The following is a 16,530-nucleotide window of genomic DNA, read 5'->3' on the forward strand; positions in this document are numbered from 1 at the left end:
CAAATATTTCACGCAAAGTATTCCAGCAATAACTAATTTAAACTCAGAAATAACTAGTTCTAACTCAGAAAAAGTTTGGCTAGAGAAAATCGTTCTGATTTTTTTCGACATTGTGGTTTATTTATTTACTATGGGACTCCTTGGTAACTAGTTCGTAGCAACTTAAACAGTGTTGCGCAAGAGGATTTTTTTTATCATTTTCAAGGGGTCGCTATATTTGTGGTAACTGGCGGTAAATCACTCACGAACACATTTTTTCCATATTTTTCTTTGGAGTGCCTGGTCGTGTCGTCGCTTATACATTCAGTAAGCACACATATGAACTTCATATGTATGACTTATGAAATTCATATCAATGACATATGCATTCCTTAAAACATAATTTATGATTGTATAACGTTCTACCTTGTGAAAATGTCATTCGTTATAAGAACAATCAAATCATAAAAATGGAAAACGAAGACACCGTTGTTTTGCTTCAAAACTTTGTGCAAAGCGCACCATCTGAAGCGTGCAAAGCACTTTTTCATAATTCGAAATTATAATTGATAGAGTTAATCGCCTGTGGAGATGAAGACATAAATTCGTTGGCTTCAAAATATCCCGTTCTTTCAGAAATTGTTTGGAATTGGATTGTGGATTGGAGGAAAAGAAATGTAAGTCTCTATTCATTATTTTGTTTCATGATATTAACACTTTGTTTATGCATGGAACAGCAATTAGAAAATATTGCGTTTGTGGAGAAAATAACATCCAGAATGCTCTTGTTATTCCGGACTCGTTTTCACATGACTTAAATATATCCTTTGGAAAGATTTCCAAAAAATCCCAATATGTAGAAATTCATCATTTGCTTAGAAAGAAAGTTGCGATAAGTCTACCTCACGAACTTCATAAGTATGATTTATGAAATCCATAAGCAGGTCAATGAAAATGTTTTTCTGAAGATCATGAGATTGATTTATGATTTCAATGTGGTAAACTTTAAGCGAAATATCATAAGTGTTTCTTATGGATTTCGATAGCTTTTTTGCGTCAGTGTAGGAGAAATCTCAGGTAATTTTTCAAAAGGACGTATAAGCAAGTGACAGTTTCTCTTTAATCACTCTCTTTCGATTATTGTGATGTGATTAAAAAGATTTTCGTTGATATCACTATTCTGTTTGAAAGTCGAAAGTTTCGGGTATCATTTCATGCAAAGAGTTGAGTGATAAACGTGAAAACCGATTGGTAATTAATAGAAAGTAAACAAAGAGAAACTGTCACTTGCTTATACGCCCTTTTGAAAAATTAACCGAGATTTATTGTGGAGAAATCACTCATTTTCGAGCTCTTCTATTGAACAATCCAATCAGCGTGGTCACCACGAGATACACTGAAAATAATTTGCACGCTAGCATCATGTGCAAAGCATTCGATCTATCACTGCTTGTAGAACACATGAAATTCATGAAAATAAACACTTTACTCATAAAATAAGTGTAAAAACTGTTGATATGTAGTGGAAATCATGCTACGTTTATATGAAATGCACTTAAAACCGATCAGATATATCGTTATCTCTAGATTCACTCAATTTTTGAAAAAAAATATTTTTTCTATATTTTGAGTAAAAAATACTCAAATTTAGAGTACGTGCACTTTTTCTGAATTTGAGTGGTGTGTCACTTAATTTTGAGTTATGTTGAATGAAGGTGTATAGTAAATATACCTTCGCAGATTTTCTACTAAGCGCATTACAATGGCCTTCAGTGAAACAGAGAATTTACTACTTAACAATGGTGTTCATTATCAAAATCTGATATGGTATGCTGCCACGATATTTGTGTGATGAAATTGAAAGAGGAACTGATTTGCACCGGTACAATACTAGAAACGCATGTGATGGTAAAACACCAAGCTTTTTGTTAGCCAGAACGAAAAACTCATTTTTGTATACTGGGATGAGTTTTTTCAATTCGATGCCAAGAGAAATCAAACGCGCAACGACATTGGTGGAGTTCAAAAAGTTATGTATTTCACACATAAAGTCCATTTTGTAAGCCAATATCTAGTTAGTTAGTTCAAATGTTTTAGATTTTTTTTTTACGTAGTACGAAAATTTTAATTTCTTTTGTCGTGAATACGACTTACTTTACTATGGGGCGCCTTTTCAAAATTAGCCATATGGAAGAATGGGCAGAACTTAATCGTGAATATCTCGACTTGTATTAATGGCAGAAACATAATTATTTCACTATTTCATCAAAAATATGATCAGGAGTTTAGGATAATATTTTGAACAGTGTGAAATAACCATAAATAACCATAAACAAGTTTTCTGAAAATTTTAAAACAACGCGGAAAACTCTTTACCGACGACACGACCTGCCACTCGAATATCAAAACTGTATCGCAAATTTAACTACCCCTCAGTAACTGGTAATGTCAAAACGAAATCGCTTGAAAAAATGTTGGAACTGCCAACACAAGTTGGTAAATTATTGATTTTGAAAAACAGTTACCAGTAGCCTTGGTTATTACATATGGAATGTAAACAAAAACAAGAGCACAGACTAACATACATGACAGTATGAGTAAATTCTTATAAAAATAATTTTTCGTGATGAACTAGTTCCACCTATATTGTACTGCGCGAACTATTGACAATCTGTACACTCCTTGTGTTATGTAAAAGTTTTTTTACTAGTTGGTTTCCCCTCGTTTGTCAACACCGATCAGCTGCTTGCAGGGATGCCTGATTTCATCAAAATATTTGAAAATATTACGTTGATATTTAACTTTTTCGCAATGTTGGAAGGTAACCATTTATTTGACTCAACGTTGTTCATTTTTTATTGTGTTGGTAGTTTTCACCCGAAATTAAGTGGCGGCAGACCAGAAGCAAGTAAATATTTTAACAAAACGGGTTCGATTTTGTATTGCGTTGGAGGATGAGAAGTAGGCACAATTCTGTAGGGTAACAGAGGTATTTTGGCCACTTCATATATTTTGGCCCACCTAACAAACTGTATGGACCCTATATAGTTTTGGCAATATGTATTAAATCTGTATTCTGCATGAAAATCAATACATTACAGGTAATTCTATATGAATGGCAACTCTGTTGGTAAATGAAAGAAATAAACACAGTCTAGATGATGGACAGAATGTTTTTGATAGGGTAACGTCGACGACACGACCAGGCACTCTGAAGAGAAATTAGCATTAAAATTGTCCGTTGACGATTTACCACCAGTTACAATAAATTCAGCGACCCCTTTATAACGATAAATAGTCTTATCGAGCAACACTGTTTAAGTTGCTTACCATGAACCCAGAATAAATAAAAAAACAATTTGAAAAACAGATCCCGGAATATAGAAAATGGTTTGTATATCAGGTACGTAAAGTCTGATTGGATCGAGAATAAATAGCAAATGCAACTTATTCCCATCGGTAGAGTGTATGGAGTCAACGAAGCGAATCTGAAAAGTTCTTCATTGGCCCCTGGCGAGAGATGTATATCAAATATGTATATATCCGCAAAAAAAAACAAGAACAATCTCAGTTTTTGAACTAGTTCCAACCAAGTACCGCCGTTTTACTTCTCATGCTTTTGAACTACCAAGTAGATGACACTGTAGTCACAAGCATGGCGGAACTTAATAAACATCTTAGGTAAACAGAAAATGTGTTTCTCAAAAGTACTAAAATAACATGTAATGAAACATATTCTTTTATTTCAATACTTAACATAAAATAACTATTTTTTGGTATCATCATACCAAAAAGATTCAGTTTTTGGAGAGCTATGAATAAATATGGAATGGGGAATGTATATCCATTCATGTTAGTAACAAAGTTAAATTTATTACATGATTTACATCCACGTTCAGATTTAATATTGCACTATTAATATGGCCATACTATTTGACACATGGATCAATAAGTCCCGAGACTAACAATGGAAACAACATTTTTTTTGCAAATTTTTTTTTATTCATCAACATAATCCTTTTAGGGTGATACAATGGTTCCAACGTTTTTTTTCGATAAACTGCTTTCTGAATCATCGACTCGTTGCTGTTTTTGTTCCATCGAAAGCAATCGCGGCACCCACTTGGAAAAAAAACCTTTTTAATGCTCAATTTTTCATTAAGGATAGTAAATACACTTCCATATGATATCTGTGTCATCTCAGCAATCTCACGGAGCTTCACTTTACGATCTTTCATTATAATTTTTGTCACTTCACTCACATTTCCGGTTTAACGGCTTCCACAGGTCTACCCGAGCGTTCCGCGTCATTTGTGTCGGTACGACCACGTTTAAACTCGGCGAACCACCGACAAATCGTTGCTTTTGATGGACAAGAGTCCGGATAACATGTTTGATCAAAACACGAAACTCGGTTTTTTCCATTTTTTAAACAAGCTACAAAACGACTTTACTCCAACTTCGATAACTCAGCTGTTTCTGGTCGGATAGACTTAAAATTTTGAAGGTTAGTACTCTAGAAAGACGTGGTTACTGGTTTACTACGAGCGCCATCTCTGATTTAGTCTCGGGACTTATTGATCCATGTGTTATGTAATGTTGTTCAGAATAGTTCCGTTTTCTACATAATCTTTGTCCGGATTAAGCACTGGGATTTCTCTGCAACAGTACAATATCAGTTTTGTCATATTCGCTATCAGTTTCAGAATTGGCACCTTCAGTGTGCATTCGCTGTGGCCTTGCTTGCATCCCTTAATAGAAAGCTAATTTTGGTCGGACGGAAATACTTCGAATTAATTCTATGCAAACATTAACCAAATCATTTCTACATTTATTTACATTCTACATGCTTCCATAAATCGTAACCATGCTAAGCTAATATTAAAAATCAATAATTTATCAGTATGTGTTGCCAGTTTCAACATTTTTATGAGTGATTTTGTTTTGACATTACGAGTTACTGAGGGGTACTTAAATTTGCGATACAGTTTTGATGGACGAGTGGCAGGTCGTGTCGTCGGTAACGTGGCGCCATCATGACACATGTGAGTACTGTCCCAAATAAAGGAATATTCGAAATGACCGTTAAAATGATTGAAGAATGTAATTTGAGTGTCCTGTCTGTTTGTGACAAGAGATTCTCACTTCAAACGAAACCACTGAGTGCAGTTGGCCCGCTGGCAGGTATTAAATTTATTCTTTCAGAAAGTTTTAGATCATTTTTGTTCAATTTTGATTTAATTTGTATCTTTAATTTTTAATAAAAAGTAAAAGTTATTATAGCATAGAATAAAAATATATATTTTGTAAATAATTCAAGAATATCACCAAATTTTTTATTAACACTAGCGTCTTCGTGAAGTCGAAAGTGTTTTTGACTTCAATTTATTCTTAATTTCGCTTGGTATTCAGTGGACATGTCTTACGATAGTTTTTCATTTGCTTCTGTATCTGTATTAGATATACATTAAATATTAAATCGATTTGCGGATATGATTGCATCTCTTCAATTAACGACTATATAATATTTACAGCAGACTCTGAAACAGATAATGGTAATGACAATAATTACTATGAGAAAAACCGTATATCTTACCATGGAAGACTTAGCGAATTAAACCAGATTTCCACTAAAATCTGGAATTTCAATTTCTCCGTTTTCGATCGCCTGACGTTCTTGTTGCTTTCCCAAGTAACATTTCTAATATTATTAAATACTTGTAGCTGTCTACAATGCTACATAATAAATCTTGCAATAAAACTTTAAACTCCACGAAAGCCTACTGAAAACCTCTATAAGAGCATGTTCCTGCAAAGTGGACCATTCTTCATAAGGTTTATAAATCAAAATGAAGAATCAGCATAAACCTGCTTTAAAACTCCAAATTCAAGAAAATTTTGAAACCAGCTTTACGATCAACATGAAATTTCTTTGGATGGAATGAATTCCGCTATGAATAAACTGTCGTTTTGATGATATTTTTCTTGACTATGTGTGTCATGTCTACTTTGAATGCAATCAGTAAGAATATATTATATTTTAATTACGAGTTTGAGAAATTTTCCGAACGTAAAAACTTCATGCGCTTTTATTTTTATCGTGAATGCAAGGATAAAAATAAGACTTATAACTAATCGCCTTGAAATAAATGCGGTTTTTGCGAAAGTCTCCATGATTTATGAAAATTATTTTTTGTGATTCATCGTCATTTTTGTATAAAACTATTCTGTGGCGATAAAATATGTGCATACGATCTGAAAATGAATCATGAAAGTCCAACATATTTCCTCGTTTTTGCATTTCGAAGTTTATTTGATGTCAATAAATGCTACGGTATGGAACATCATAATGGCGGCCATGAAATTTCTTTTAATGCAAATTACACTTAACCTAAGAAGCAATAAATCAAATAGCCTACAACTAATGTGTCATAAATGTACTTTAGAACCCTCAAAATTACTCTGAGTGAAATTGTCATAGAATGAACACGCACACACACAAAACTAGATTTATGAAAGAATTTAACGGACAATAATGTTTTGAAGAAAATGTTTGAAAGCAATATTAAGAGTGTTTGCATGGTTTTATTCTAGTGCAAATTGTTTTATTTTTATTTTATTTTTAGTGTAGGTAAAGGGTTTTATAGAAGCTTTAAAAACTATGATATTACTGGTTAAAAGAGATACTTATTATAGTTGTCATAAAACCGGTAGTGATGGAAAAATCAATTACAAAACTCCTATAAATTATAATCAAAACCATAAGGCATTCGAATTGTTACTTGGGTTATTAAATAGAGTGCTTCCTTACGATTTAAACTATAATTGCTCATGAAAATACGGGTGACCCATTCCCATATCAGAACTATATCAATAAATTCCGTAAACTACAAAAAGATATGAAACATATACAATATTACTTTATTTATGCTCTTATTACCTCCCCTTTTTGTTGTACTGGGACCATTTTTTTCTTCCAGGAAAAAAGATACAAAAATTCAAATCGGTGGAATTATTCCAAAACTATTTCAAACTGTTTGTTTATTTATTCTGGTGCTCCTTGGTAACTAGTTCATAGCAACTTAAACAGTGTTGCTCGAATAGTTAGTTTTTGTCATTTTCAAGAGGTCGCTATAATTATGGTAACTGGTGGTAAATCGCTCACGAACACTTTTTATTCCGATTTTTCCTCGGAGTTTCTGGTCGTGTCGTCGTCTTTACTTTTGCTTGGGTTTTTCGCGCAAGGACGAGGTAGTCAGGCACATATCTTCAACTGAACGTTATAAAAGGGAAACCGTGGTCGAAAATCGATCATTTCCAGGGATGTCGGAAATCTCGAATTACTCTATTATTTAATAATCGAGTATAATTTTGAAACTAATCGATTGAAATTTATTCGAATATCTGGGTTATTAATCGATTACTCGAGATAATTCATTCGATTATCACTATGGGATTTTTTTGATTATTTGATTAGCTCAATAAACGAATATTAGTTTTAAGTTAATCGATTAAATATTACTCGATTATCTGGGTTATTAATCGTTTACTCGACTAATCGATAGATATTGCGACATCCCTAATCATTTCTCCTTGTGCGTTGGATGAGAGCAGACGTCGGTGCGAGAAGACGCATTCAAACAGCGCCATCGGAGAGCGCAGCTTCTGCGTGGTTAAAAACCTCAAACACTCAGGTCGTAGTTCTCATTTGCCTTCCGGTCGTCAAGGCAAGAAGACGCATTAAACCAGTTTCGCATCATTTGGCACTGCGAGCGAATGTGTCGGTTTGTTCGCAAAGCTAGTTTTGATTCAAGCAAGAACGATTGCATCAGCTGCTGGTGGTTTGCATTGGAGAGAAAGAAAACAAGAAACGAAATTCGTTTGAGATATATGTTCCGAACTGTGCTAAATATCGTAGAGAAATGAGATAATCGACGTCAAAAATCGTTGAAAATTTTAGTAGTGAACAGGGGGAAAGTTTCGCAATTCACACAACCGATCAACTATAAATTCGAATTCGAAAGTGTAAAGAAATCGTGTCAGTTTTATTCATATTCACGGCATCCAGTTATGTCTCTGACATTACACACCCGTACTTTTTTTTTCTCTATTTTCGGTACATCCGGGGTCCGTTAAACTAAAGTAACTATTTTCAATTTGCAACTAACAGACCTATAAATCGAGAAAGTATTGAGCTGAGTTTAGATTTTGTTTTTGAGCCCAGTTTAGATTTTGTTTTCTGTTTATTGCAGCGTCACTTTTGAAGACGTTTTGAAATTTTTAACACTTATCACTCTGTGTTTTCGGAAACAAAAATCGGCCACCGATAAAATTAAAGAATTTAAGCATTCATTTTACTCCAAGCTTGTGAAAATCATCTCTTAGGAAACATTTCGGATTCAATGAAGTGAGTCGAATGCTATATCACTATTTCCAATATTTATTAGTCGAGTTTTAAAGCTTTTGCCTTACCTTTCTTTGTTCATAAGAGAAAAAGCGCAAAATCATCTTGAGAAATATTTATTTTCAATTTAAAATTAATATTTGAAACTTTACACAATTTAAGTAGGAATTACTTAAGAACTTTCTCAAATTTAAAATTTAGGCTGACATTTCAAAATCAAATATCAAATTATTGTTTTCAAAAGCATCTTCAGGTATGTAAATTGGAAATAGGAAGAAATGTTTGTTACTGCTCTTTATTGAAGCATAGCATTTTTCGGGTTGAAAGTCGAAAACATGATCGACAAGTCTCTAGTATTGTTTTACCTGAAATATAACGGCCCTTAATATAATATCTGGACATGCTATAACTTAATAAAATCTGAATGTTTGCTTCTGATTTGGAATCATATTTTTAACATAATGAGATATAAATATTAAACTCACATATAATTTTGATAGAATCCTGTTATGCTCTGTTGATCGGGATACGAACACGATTCCTGTGCAAAGGAAGGATCGGCAGCGCCGGTAGTTATTTTTAGGAAGATTCCAAGCATCAAGGAAATGACGAATGCTACATAAAAAATAAATATCGTACTTAGGACCAATTTTATTCAAGTCGGTAAATGAAATTTTCAAATAAAACTTCGTACAAAATAAAAACAAAAGAATTAAAATAGCAGTCCGATCAGTAGTATCTGCGAAAAATATGATGCATTTTTCTTGCAATTTTGTCATATTTTTGATAGTCTACATATTTATTACATTGGTAAAATCATGCAATTAATATAAAATAAAGCATGTTTATCCATGGCGTATTTTCCATAAACTACCTAATAGAAGTAAAATTTGATGCGTAAAAACTTGGAACCGCGCATATATTAGAAGACTCGCCAGAAAAAAAAACAGCATGTTGCTATCAGTGCTATGCTTTCTAAATGTTTTATGCAAAACACAAATTTATGATTTGATTGCAAATCACCTTTAGACTCGAAAATAAATTTGTTAGATATCGGTTAAACTTTTTTCAATGTGTTCGAACGGTTGATTCGCAACATTAAACTGACGAATCGAAACCACGGCATTTCGTCTATTCGTCCGTAAACGAGAATGGGATTTTTCGTTCGTACGAATGATGTTCGAATACACGTATCGTTTGACGCTAAACTGGCATACATTCTAGCGTTTCGCATATGGTTAACCACAAGAATTGTACTGATTTCATCAAGGCTTAGCATTTATTTGAAAAAGTTCACTGATATTTGAATATATTTGCCACAAAATATCGCGTTCGAATTCATTCGAGTGAAAATAAGAATGGCTTATTCGTATTCGTTCGAAAGTACCCGTTCGTCGTATTACCGATACGGCCGTAAACAAGAATGAGGGTGTTTGTATCATCATGCTTGCTTACGTACGTATCGACCATACGACGAACACATGCTTTCGAACGAATGCGAACAAGCCATTCTTGTTTTCACTCGAACGTGTACGTACGCGACTCCTGTGCAAAAGAAGGATCGGCAGCGCAGGTAGTATTTTTTAGGAAGATTCCAAGCATCAAGGAAGTGACGAATGATACATAAGAAATAAATATCGTACTCAGGACCAATTTCATTCATGTCGGTAAATGAAATTTTCAAATTAAACTTCATGCAAAGTAAAAAAGCTTTTAAAATAGCAGTCCGATCAGTAGTATCGGCGAAAAATATGTTGCATTTTTCTTGCAATTTTGTCATGTTTTCGATAGTCTCCATATTTATTACATTGGTAAATTCATGCATTTAATATAAAATAAAGCATGTCTACCCATGGCATATTTTCTACAAAGTACCTAATAGATGTAAAATTTGATGCGTTAAAATTTGGAATCGAGCATATTTCGAAGGCTCGTCCGAGAAATAGAGCATTTTACTATACTTCTATGCTTTCTAAATGTTCTATGCAAAACACAAATTTATGATTTGATTACAAATACCCTTTAGATTCAAAAATAAAATTGTTGGAAATCGGTTAAACTTTTTTCAATGTGTTCGAACGGTTGATTCGCAACATTAAACTGACGAATCGAAACCACGGCATTTCGTCTATTCGTCCGTAAACGAGAATGGGACCTTTCGTTCGTACGAATGATATACGAATACACGTATCGTTTGAAGCTAAACTGGCATACATTCTAGTGTTTCGTATATGGTTAATCACAAGAATTGAACTGATTTCATCAAGGCTTAGCATTTATTGGAAGAAGTTTACTGATATTTGAATATTTTGTGGCAAACGAGTCGCGTTCGAATTCATTCGAGTGAAAACGAGAATGGCTTATTCGTATTCGTTCGAAAGTATCCGTTCGTCGTATGGTCGATACGGACGTAAACAAGAATGAGGGTGATTACTTTTGTCTCTGGAGCGGCTTCCGTACTAAGGCCCTAAATTCACTCCACTTGATTTTCACCGTGAAATGATACCGATAATAAGGGTCACAATCACTTCACTTGGTTTTCACCGTGTAGTGATACCGGTAATAAGGGTCACAATTATGTGTTTAGCACGGAATCGATCATTAAACCAGTTGCGATCTATGGCCACAAAATCTGGACAATGCTAACAGAACCTTTGGAGGCATGCAGCGAATCATCAACGGAGGAATGCAGATGAAAGACGTAACAGCCGGAGATGGTATGTATGTACCACGAATTATAACAGCTACTTGGAGAACCACATAAGCTGCAAGTTATATAATAAAGTTGAACCGACTCATGGTCTCTAGTTCGAATAAGGTTAAACACTTCGTCTATGGATTTTTTCGGTTGTTTCAGAATCATGAACATTTTGCACATGGGTATAATTTTTGTGTTTTGTCATTTTAATAACGTTGTTACGTGATCTTACAGATCACGTATGCCTACAATCGACCTGCTAGCAGTTTAGCTCACTAGTGAGCCACGCATTTAATCTATAATCACCACTGGTACAAGCTTTCGAAAATTTCTTTGCTGTACTTCTGCAGTAATGCTTCATGTATTCCGTTCAGTTTCATACATCCTACTAATAATACCTTAGTATGTATAGCTTTCAACCCTACATTTGTGTTTTATGTATTAGCTTTTCGCACTTGTATCATAGTTGTGTTGCTAAATATATGATTGCAATATAATTAAATGTATTATTCAAATAAATGTAGTTATCGCTGTCCACTTGCACGGTAAGCACATACTTTTTGTTTTGATTAACTTGAATATAAACCATAACTTTTGCTTCTGAACTCTCTCATTCTATTCGATTAAGATAATCATAGATTTCTGAATATTGAAATGAAACGCAGTAGTATTATTGAAGGTGACTGTGTGAAAATATCTAATTTTGAAGAATGTGAACATATTTCACTGATTATATCTCTCTAATTGGGATGAAATAATTTAGACTGTGCAACTTCGAAGAGTTTCTCTTCTAAAGTGAAAAAATGCATCTATAACCTAATGCTAATCGTGATTGATTTTAATTGCGCATAATCGTGATTTCAATAAAAATAGGATGTTTGAGGGAAACCGTTCCCTGTCTTCCTTCCACGATAGAAGGTTGCTCAAATTCAAAATTATATTGGCTTTTTGCACCCAATTTATGCATGTATTGTTACATAAAGGTATTCAAAAACTTATTTTAATATATTGTTGCTTGGTTGGTAAGAAATCCCATACTGATAGACTACGCTGCAGTTTGGTGGCAATTTTTTATGCTAAACCGATACGTCAGTGTAATAATATCCTATGTTTGAATAGTCATTTGCGATAAAAATTAACAATACCTTTTCCACTGCGATAGTAGTATTCGTTAAAGTATATTATGTTATCGGGTTCAAGAATTTACCCAGTGCAAACTTCGGAGTGGTCGTCCCATGCGTTCACCTAGAAGGCAAAAAAAGAACATTTAGCATTATACAAATATTGCGAATTTACAGTAACCACTTCGATAACCTACTTGACAGTCGCGGCTGCAGTACCACTGATTACCACAACCAGCACAAACAAATTGGGCTTCTCGTTTCTTGCAGCCCTGACACTCCGGAACGTCATTTTCGTGGAATTCGGGTCTATTTCCCGAGCGGGTTGTAAGAATATTTCGCTCCCGGTGATGATTTCCACTGGAAGTGCCATGATGATCATCGCCCTCGTCGATTACTAGCCGATCCACACTGTCATCGGCTTCATCATCCTGCAAGTAATGCTATGCTAAGTTTATTGTGTTTTGAATGCGTTGAAAAATGCAGACAAAGGCTTAGTTTTATATTCCGGTACGGAACTTGAATTAACAACAGATACGCTGAACACATTCTATGTCTACTAGACTACAAACTCTAAGCATCGTTCCTGCTTCGAATATATGAGAAGTAGTGACTGTATCTTTGATTATACAAGAATACATAGTGGAAATATTTGACTTAATTAGAATAAAGGAAAGTAATTAATTGATTCAGACTGATAACACCCGTAAATCGTATTTTTCAAAATTGGAAAATGGAGGATCGAATAGAAGAAAAATTTCACGTTCTGGAAGTTGTAGTTTTGAAAATGCGAGTTTAGGATCATAAAAAAACTCCATTTTGTCATTCAGAAAAATCGTTGGGAATAACGAATCAATTAACAAATAGAGACCATTTAAGCAAATATTAATTATCATATGATTTGAATGAAAAATGTAGATAAACCGATGTTGTTTTCCAATATATGCAGTTTTCGATCGATCATGTTTTGCGACGTAATGCGGCAAAGCAAAGCTTTGGTATTACATTCCTGTAGTGGAATATGACCTATTTCAATAGACTTCGCAGACGATTCAGAGTGTACAGAACCATTGCATGGCTACGATTCTATTGACACTAAGAATCCTTCCAGGTCGGGGCTCGAACATACGACAATTGGTTTGTAAGTGAAAATTATTATTCACACATAATGATTTCAAAGATATTTACCTATTTCGTTTTACCCAAAAATATTGTAAAACCAATGTAGTTTTGAAAATACAAAAACACTATCATATAATATCTTTTGATTGTCACAGAGACCACAAAATCCTTCTGATCGGTTCGACTATTAATAAATAATTTCAGCAATAAACAGCATAAAAATGGTAAAATCAGGATCAATTTTCTTCAATTTGAATGACAAACCGTTTGTTTTGCACGGATGGACAGACCAATTCGACTCAAGGCAAATTTTTAAAAAGCGCATATGTATTTTTGCATGCACTTTCTTCAAATCGTGCTATTTAGGACACTATAAATTGTACAAAAATTGTGTCCAAGAAGTAGTAGTAGGAAATCTAAAAGCAAAGCCCTGGTATTACATACTTGTAGTGGAATTTGACCTTCTGTTTCAACAGACTTCGCAGCCGATTCTTAGTGTACAGAATCATTGCATGGCTAGTACTATGGATCCTACTGACACTAAGAATCCTTCCAGGTCGGGGCTCGAACATACGACAACTGGCTTGTAAGACCAGCGTCCTATGAATTGAACCGCCAACCCGGGATAGCACCATCTATCTAAAAACGATCTAAAAACCTGTATTAATCCAACTAGTGGATAGATGCCTTTCTCATCCTGTATATTACTTACAAGAATTTCCCGAAATACTACAATTTAAAAAGTGTAGAAAATAGTTTTGAAGACTTCTTTTGCATTATAGTACTACATTGATATACTACATTCGATTTTAAGTTAGTGAAAATCTATTCATATGTGAAAAGCTCAAATTTAACCCATTTAATTATTATTGTCGGTACTTCCGGAAATGAAAGCTGGATATCGGCATAGTGACATTCGGTTCATTCAACCATACACTAATATAACATACAAATTTATTCACAATACTATATGAAGATTTCAGTTTTGGAAAAATAATGTACCAGTTGTTGGACTAGGATAAAATTCAGTAGATAAATCATGGGACTATCCATAGTTTGTTTGGTTACAGACTCTCAGAATCTGCAAGCTAGAGAAATTAACTAGCCAATATGAAGAGGTATGTTATGAAAAAAAAATCGTGAAACTTACATTTTTACACTAAGCACCCTACCTCCGGAAGCAGGGTTTAAACTGAATGAAAATTGGGATATTGGGACTTACATTTTTTACGTTTCGTCTTTGACTCATAAGTGCAGAGCTGTTTAGTTCAGCTTTGAACTGTTCTGCACTGATGAGTTAAAGACGAAACGTGAAAAATGTTAAAAACGGTTATGTGCCTTAGCACAAATTCTGGATAACCCCTAAATGACCAAATCCGGCTCGGTCAGAAAAAAAGTCGAAAATACGTTTTTGTTCGGCACGTCAGTACAGATATTGTACTTCGTTGCAAAATATAAGTGTTCTGCAAATACCAGAATCTTTTAGTCTGCTTAGCGGTTCGAATTGAACTGCCGAGATTAGCATTAAGCAGTTCAATTTGAACTTCTCTGCACTGATGAGTCAATGACGAAACGTAAACAATGTTAAAAACGGTTATGTGTCCTAGCACAAAATTTGGCTTACCCTATATGACAAAACTCACATTTTTGTGAATTTCATTAGACTATCATCTTATGAATATTTTAGTGTTGAAGAATGTGTATATACAATTCGAAACAGTTGAACTCATTAGTATTGTGATATGGTAATATTTATTTCACTGCGACAAATCTGAATTCAGCATCATATAGGGTAACGGCTCCCTATTTCATCTGAGCTCCTATTTCCATCTCATCCCATCACCTCGTTACTTTGAACATGAATAACATCTTACAACGTACCTGAACCAAACTGTGAAATTCTTTAAAATGATTATTTAAGCTATTGTCACACTTTCCCATTGGAAGAAATGGTTTTAAATTCTTCTGTGATCGTTTTTTCATTTAAAACAAACTCACTTTTCATTTTAGGACACATTTTCGTCTCAAGATTTACAGCTCGTCATGTTTCTGAACAGGGTTGCGAACGGTACTGGAGAATGACACGAAACAGCAGACAGTCAAACCGTGCAAATGACAGCAGTCGCCGATTGTACTTCGCCACGACTGTAGCAGATTAAAAATGTCATAGTTTCTGTCGTTTGTCTGAGAATCGCTAGCCACAATAAACAGCAGCTCTTTCCAAATTCAACAACTTTCGAGAGACAGTCGCCAACAAGGCCAACAACTTGTAATATTTTTGAAACATCTGCATGAACAAGCTTTGTGATTGATATTTTCAAAACTGAAATTAAACCGGTAATAAAAACACCGCCGTTCGCATTCAATTTATCGCCATAGATCGGTCACAGCGGATATGACAGTCCTGTTATGAAAATGTTATGACAGTTTGAGCTCGTGACATTCTCGAAATCCGTGACCAAAAATGAACAAAGCAGCTATTTATCCAGTATGTAGGGGAAAGTCTTATAAAGCGCCCCTGCTAGCTAAAATGCCCTCTTTCCTTTCTTAAGCATTGAAGACTTTTCTGAACCAAAGTTTTATCACTAACACTATCTTTTCGTAGGATCTTTCTGCTATGCAAGTTTGGTGGTTGTTGTTTGCAGGAAAGTATGAAAAAACTAAAAATTTCATTTGGCAGCTTTTCGATGTAAGGTTTTGCTTCGACTAAATAGATGTTTTATCCGCCATTTCTTTGACATACTGATTATCTCAAAACAGTAACTTTATGGACATTTCAAGAAGCATAATGCATCATTGTTGTGGGATAAAATGTCTTTTGTTGTGTGTCATGCCACTGACTTGTTGTGAGACATATTTTACGGCTGCTGGGGCATTATGTCTGAGGCGAGCGAAAAAAACTAAGAATGTGGCCGCTTTGGAAAATGTGTTTATATCAATCAATTCTCATCTTTTCTATTGGAGTCATTGAAAATTATGTTCCTCATCCGTATTGCAATGAAATATTTACATTCTCGAGGAAAATATATCAATATACTTGGAAATATCTCAATGTTTTCTTTAGGGGGGCATATTATAACACTTTACCCTACCTACACTACCACAAAGCGAACGCTGTGGTTTAGACTGCTGTGAGAGAGTGCGACAAAATTAACTGCTCTCAATATTGCTGTCGTGTGTCGTGGCTCTCATGATTGCGCCAAACT

At 34.4% G+C, this 16,530-nt stretch overlaps 1 protein-coding gene across 6 annotated transcripts in view; it reads right to left on the reverse strand.

Annotated features, from left to right (window-relative positions):
- Nucleotides 1-11,264: 11,264 nt before the first annotated feature.
- The window catches only part of LOC131439496 (MATH and LRR domain-containing protein PFE0570w-like), a 120,706-nt gene continuing 115,440 nt past the window's right edge, over nt 11,265-16,530 (reverse strand). For all 6 annotated transcript variants that reach the window (XM_058610582.1, XM_058610581.1, XM_058610584.1 and 3 more), the window contains 2 exons: nt 12,400-12,633; nt 11,265-12,326 (listed from right to left, as the gene is read on the reverse strand). In XM_058610582.1, coding sequence (XP_058466565.1) covers nt 12,285-12,326; nt 12,400-12,633 — 276 coding nt within the window. In that variant the 3' untranslated portion in view covers nt 11,265-12,284. The remainder of the gene's footprint in view (nt 12,327-12,399; nt 12,634-16,530) is intronic.

The sequence above is a fragment of the Malaya genurostris genome, chromosome 3, assembly GCF_030247185.1.
Source record: "Malaya genurostris strain Urasoe2022 chromosome 3, Malgen_1.1, whole genome shotgun sequence".
NCBI classification, from domain to species: domain Eukaryota; kingdom Metazoa; phylum Arthropoda; class Insecta; order Diptera; family Culicidae; genus Malaya; species Malaya genurostris.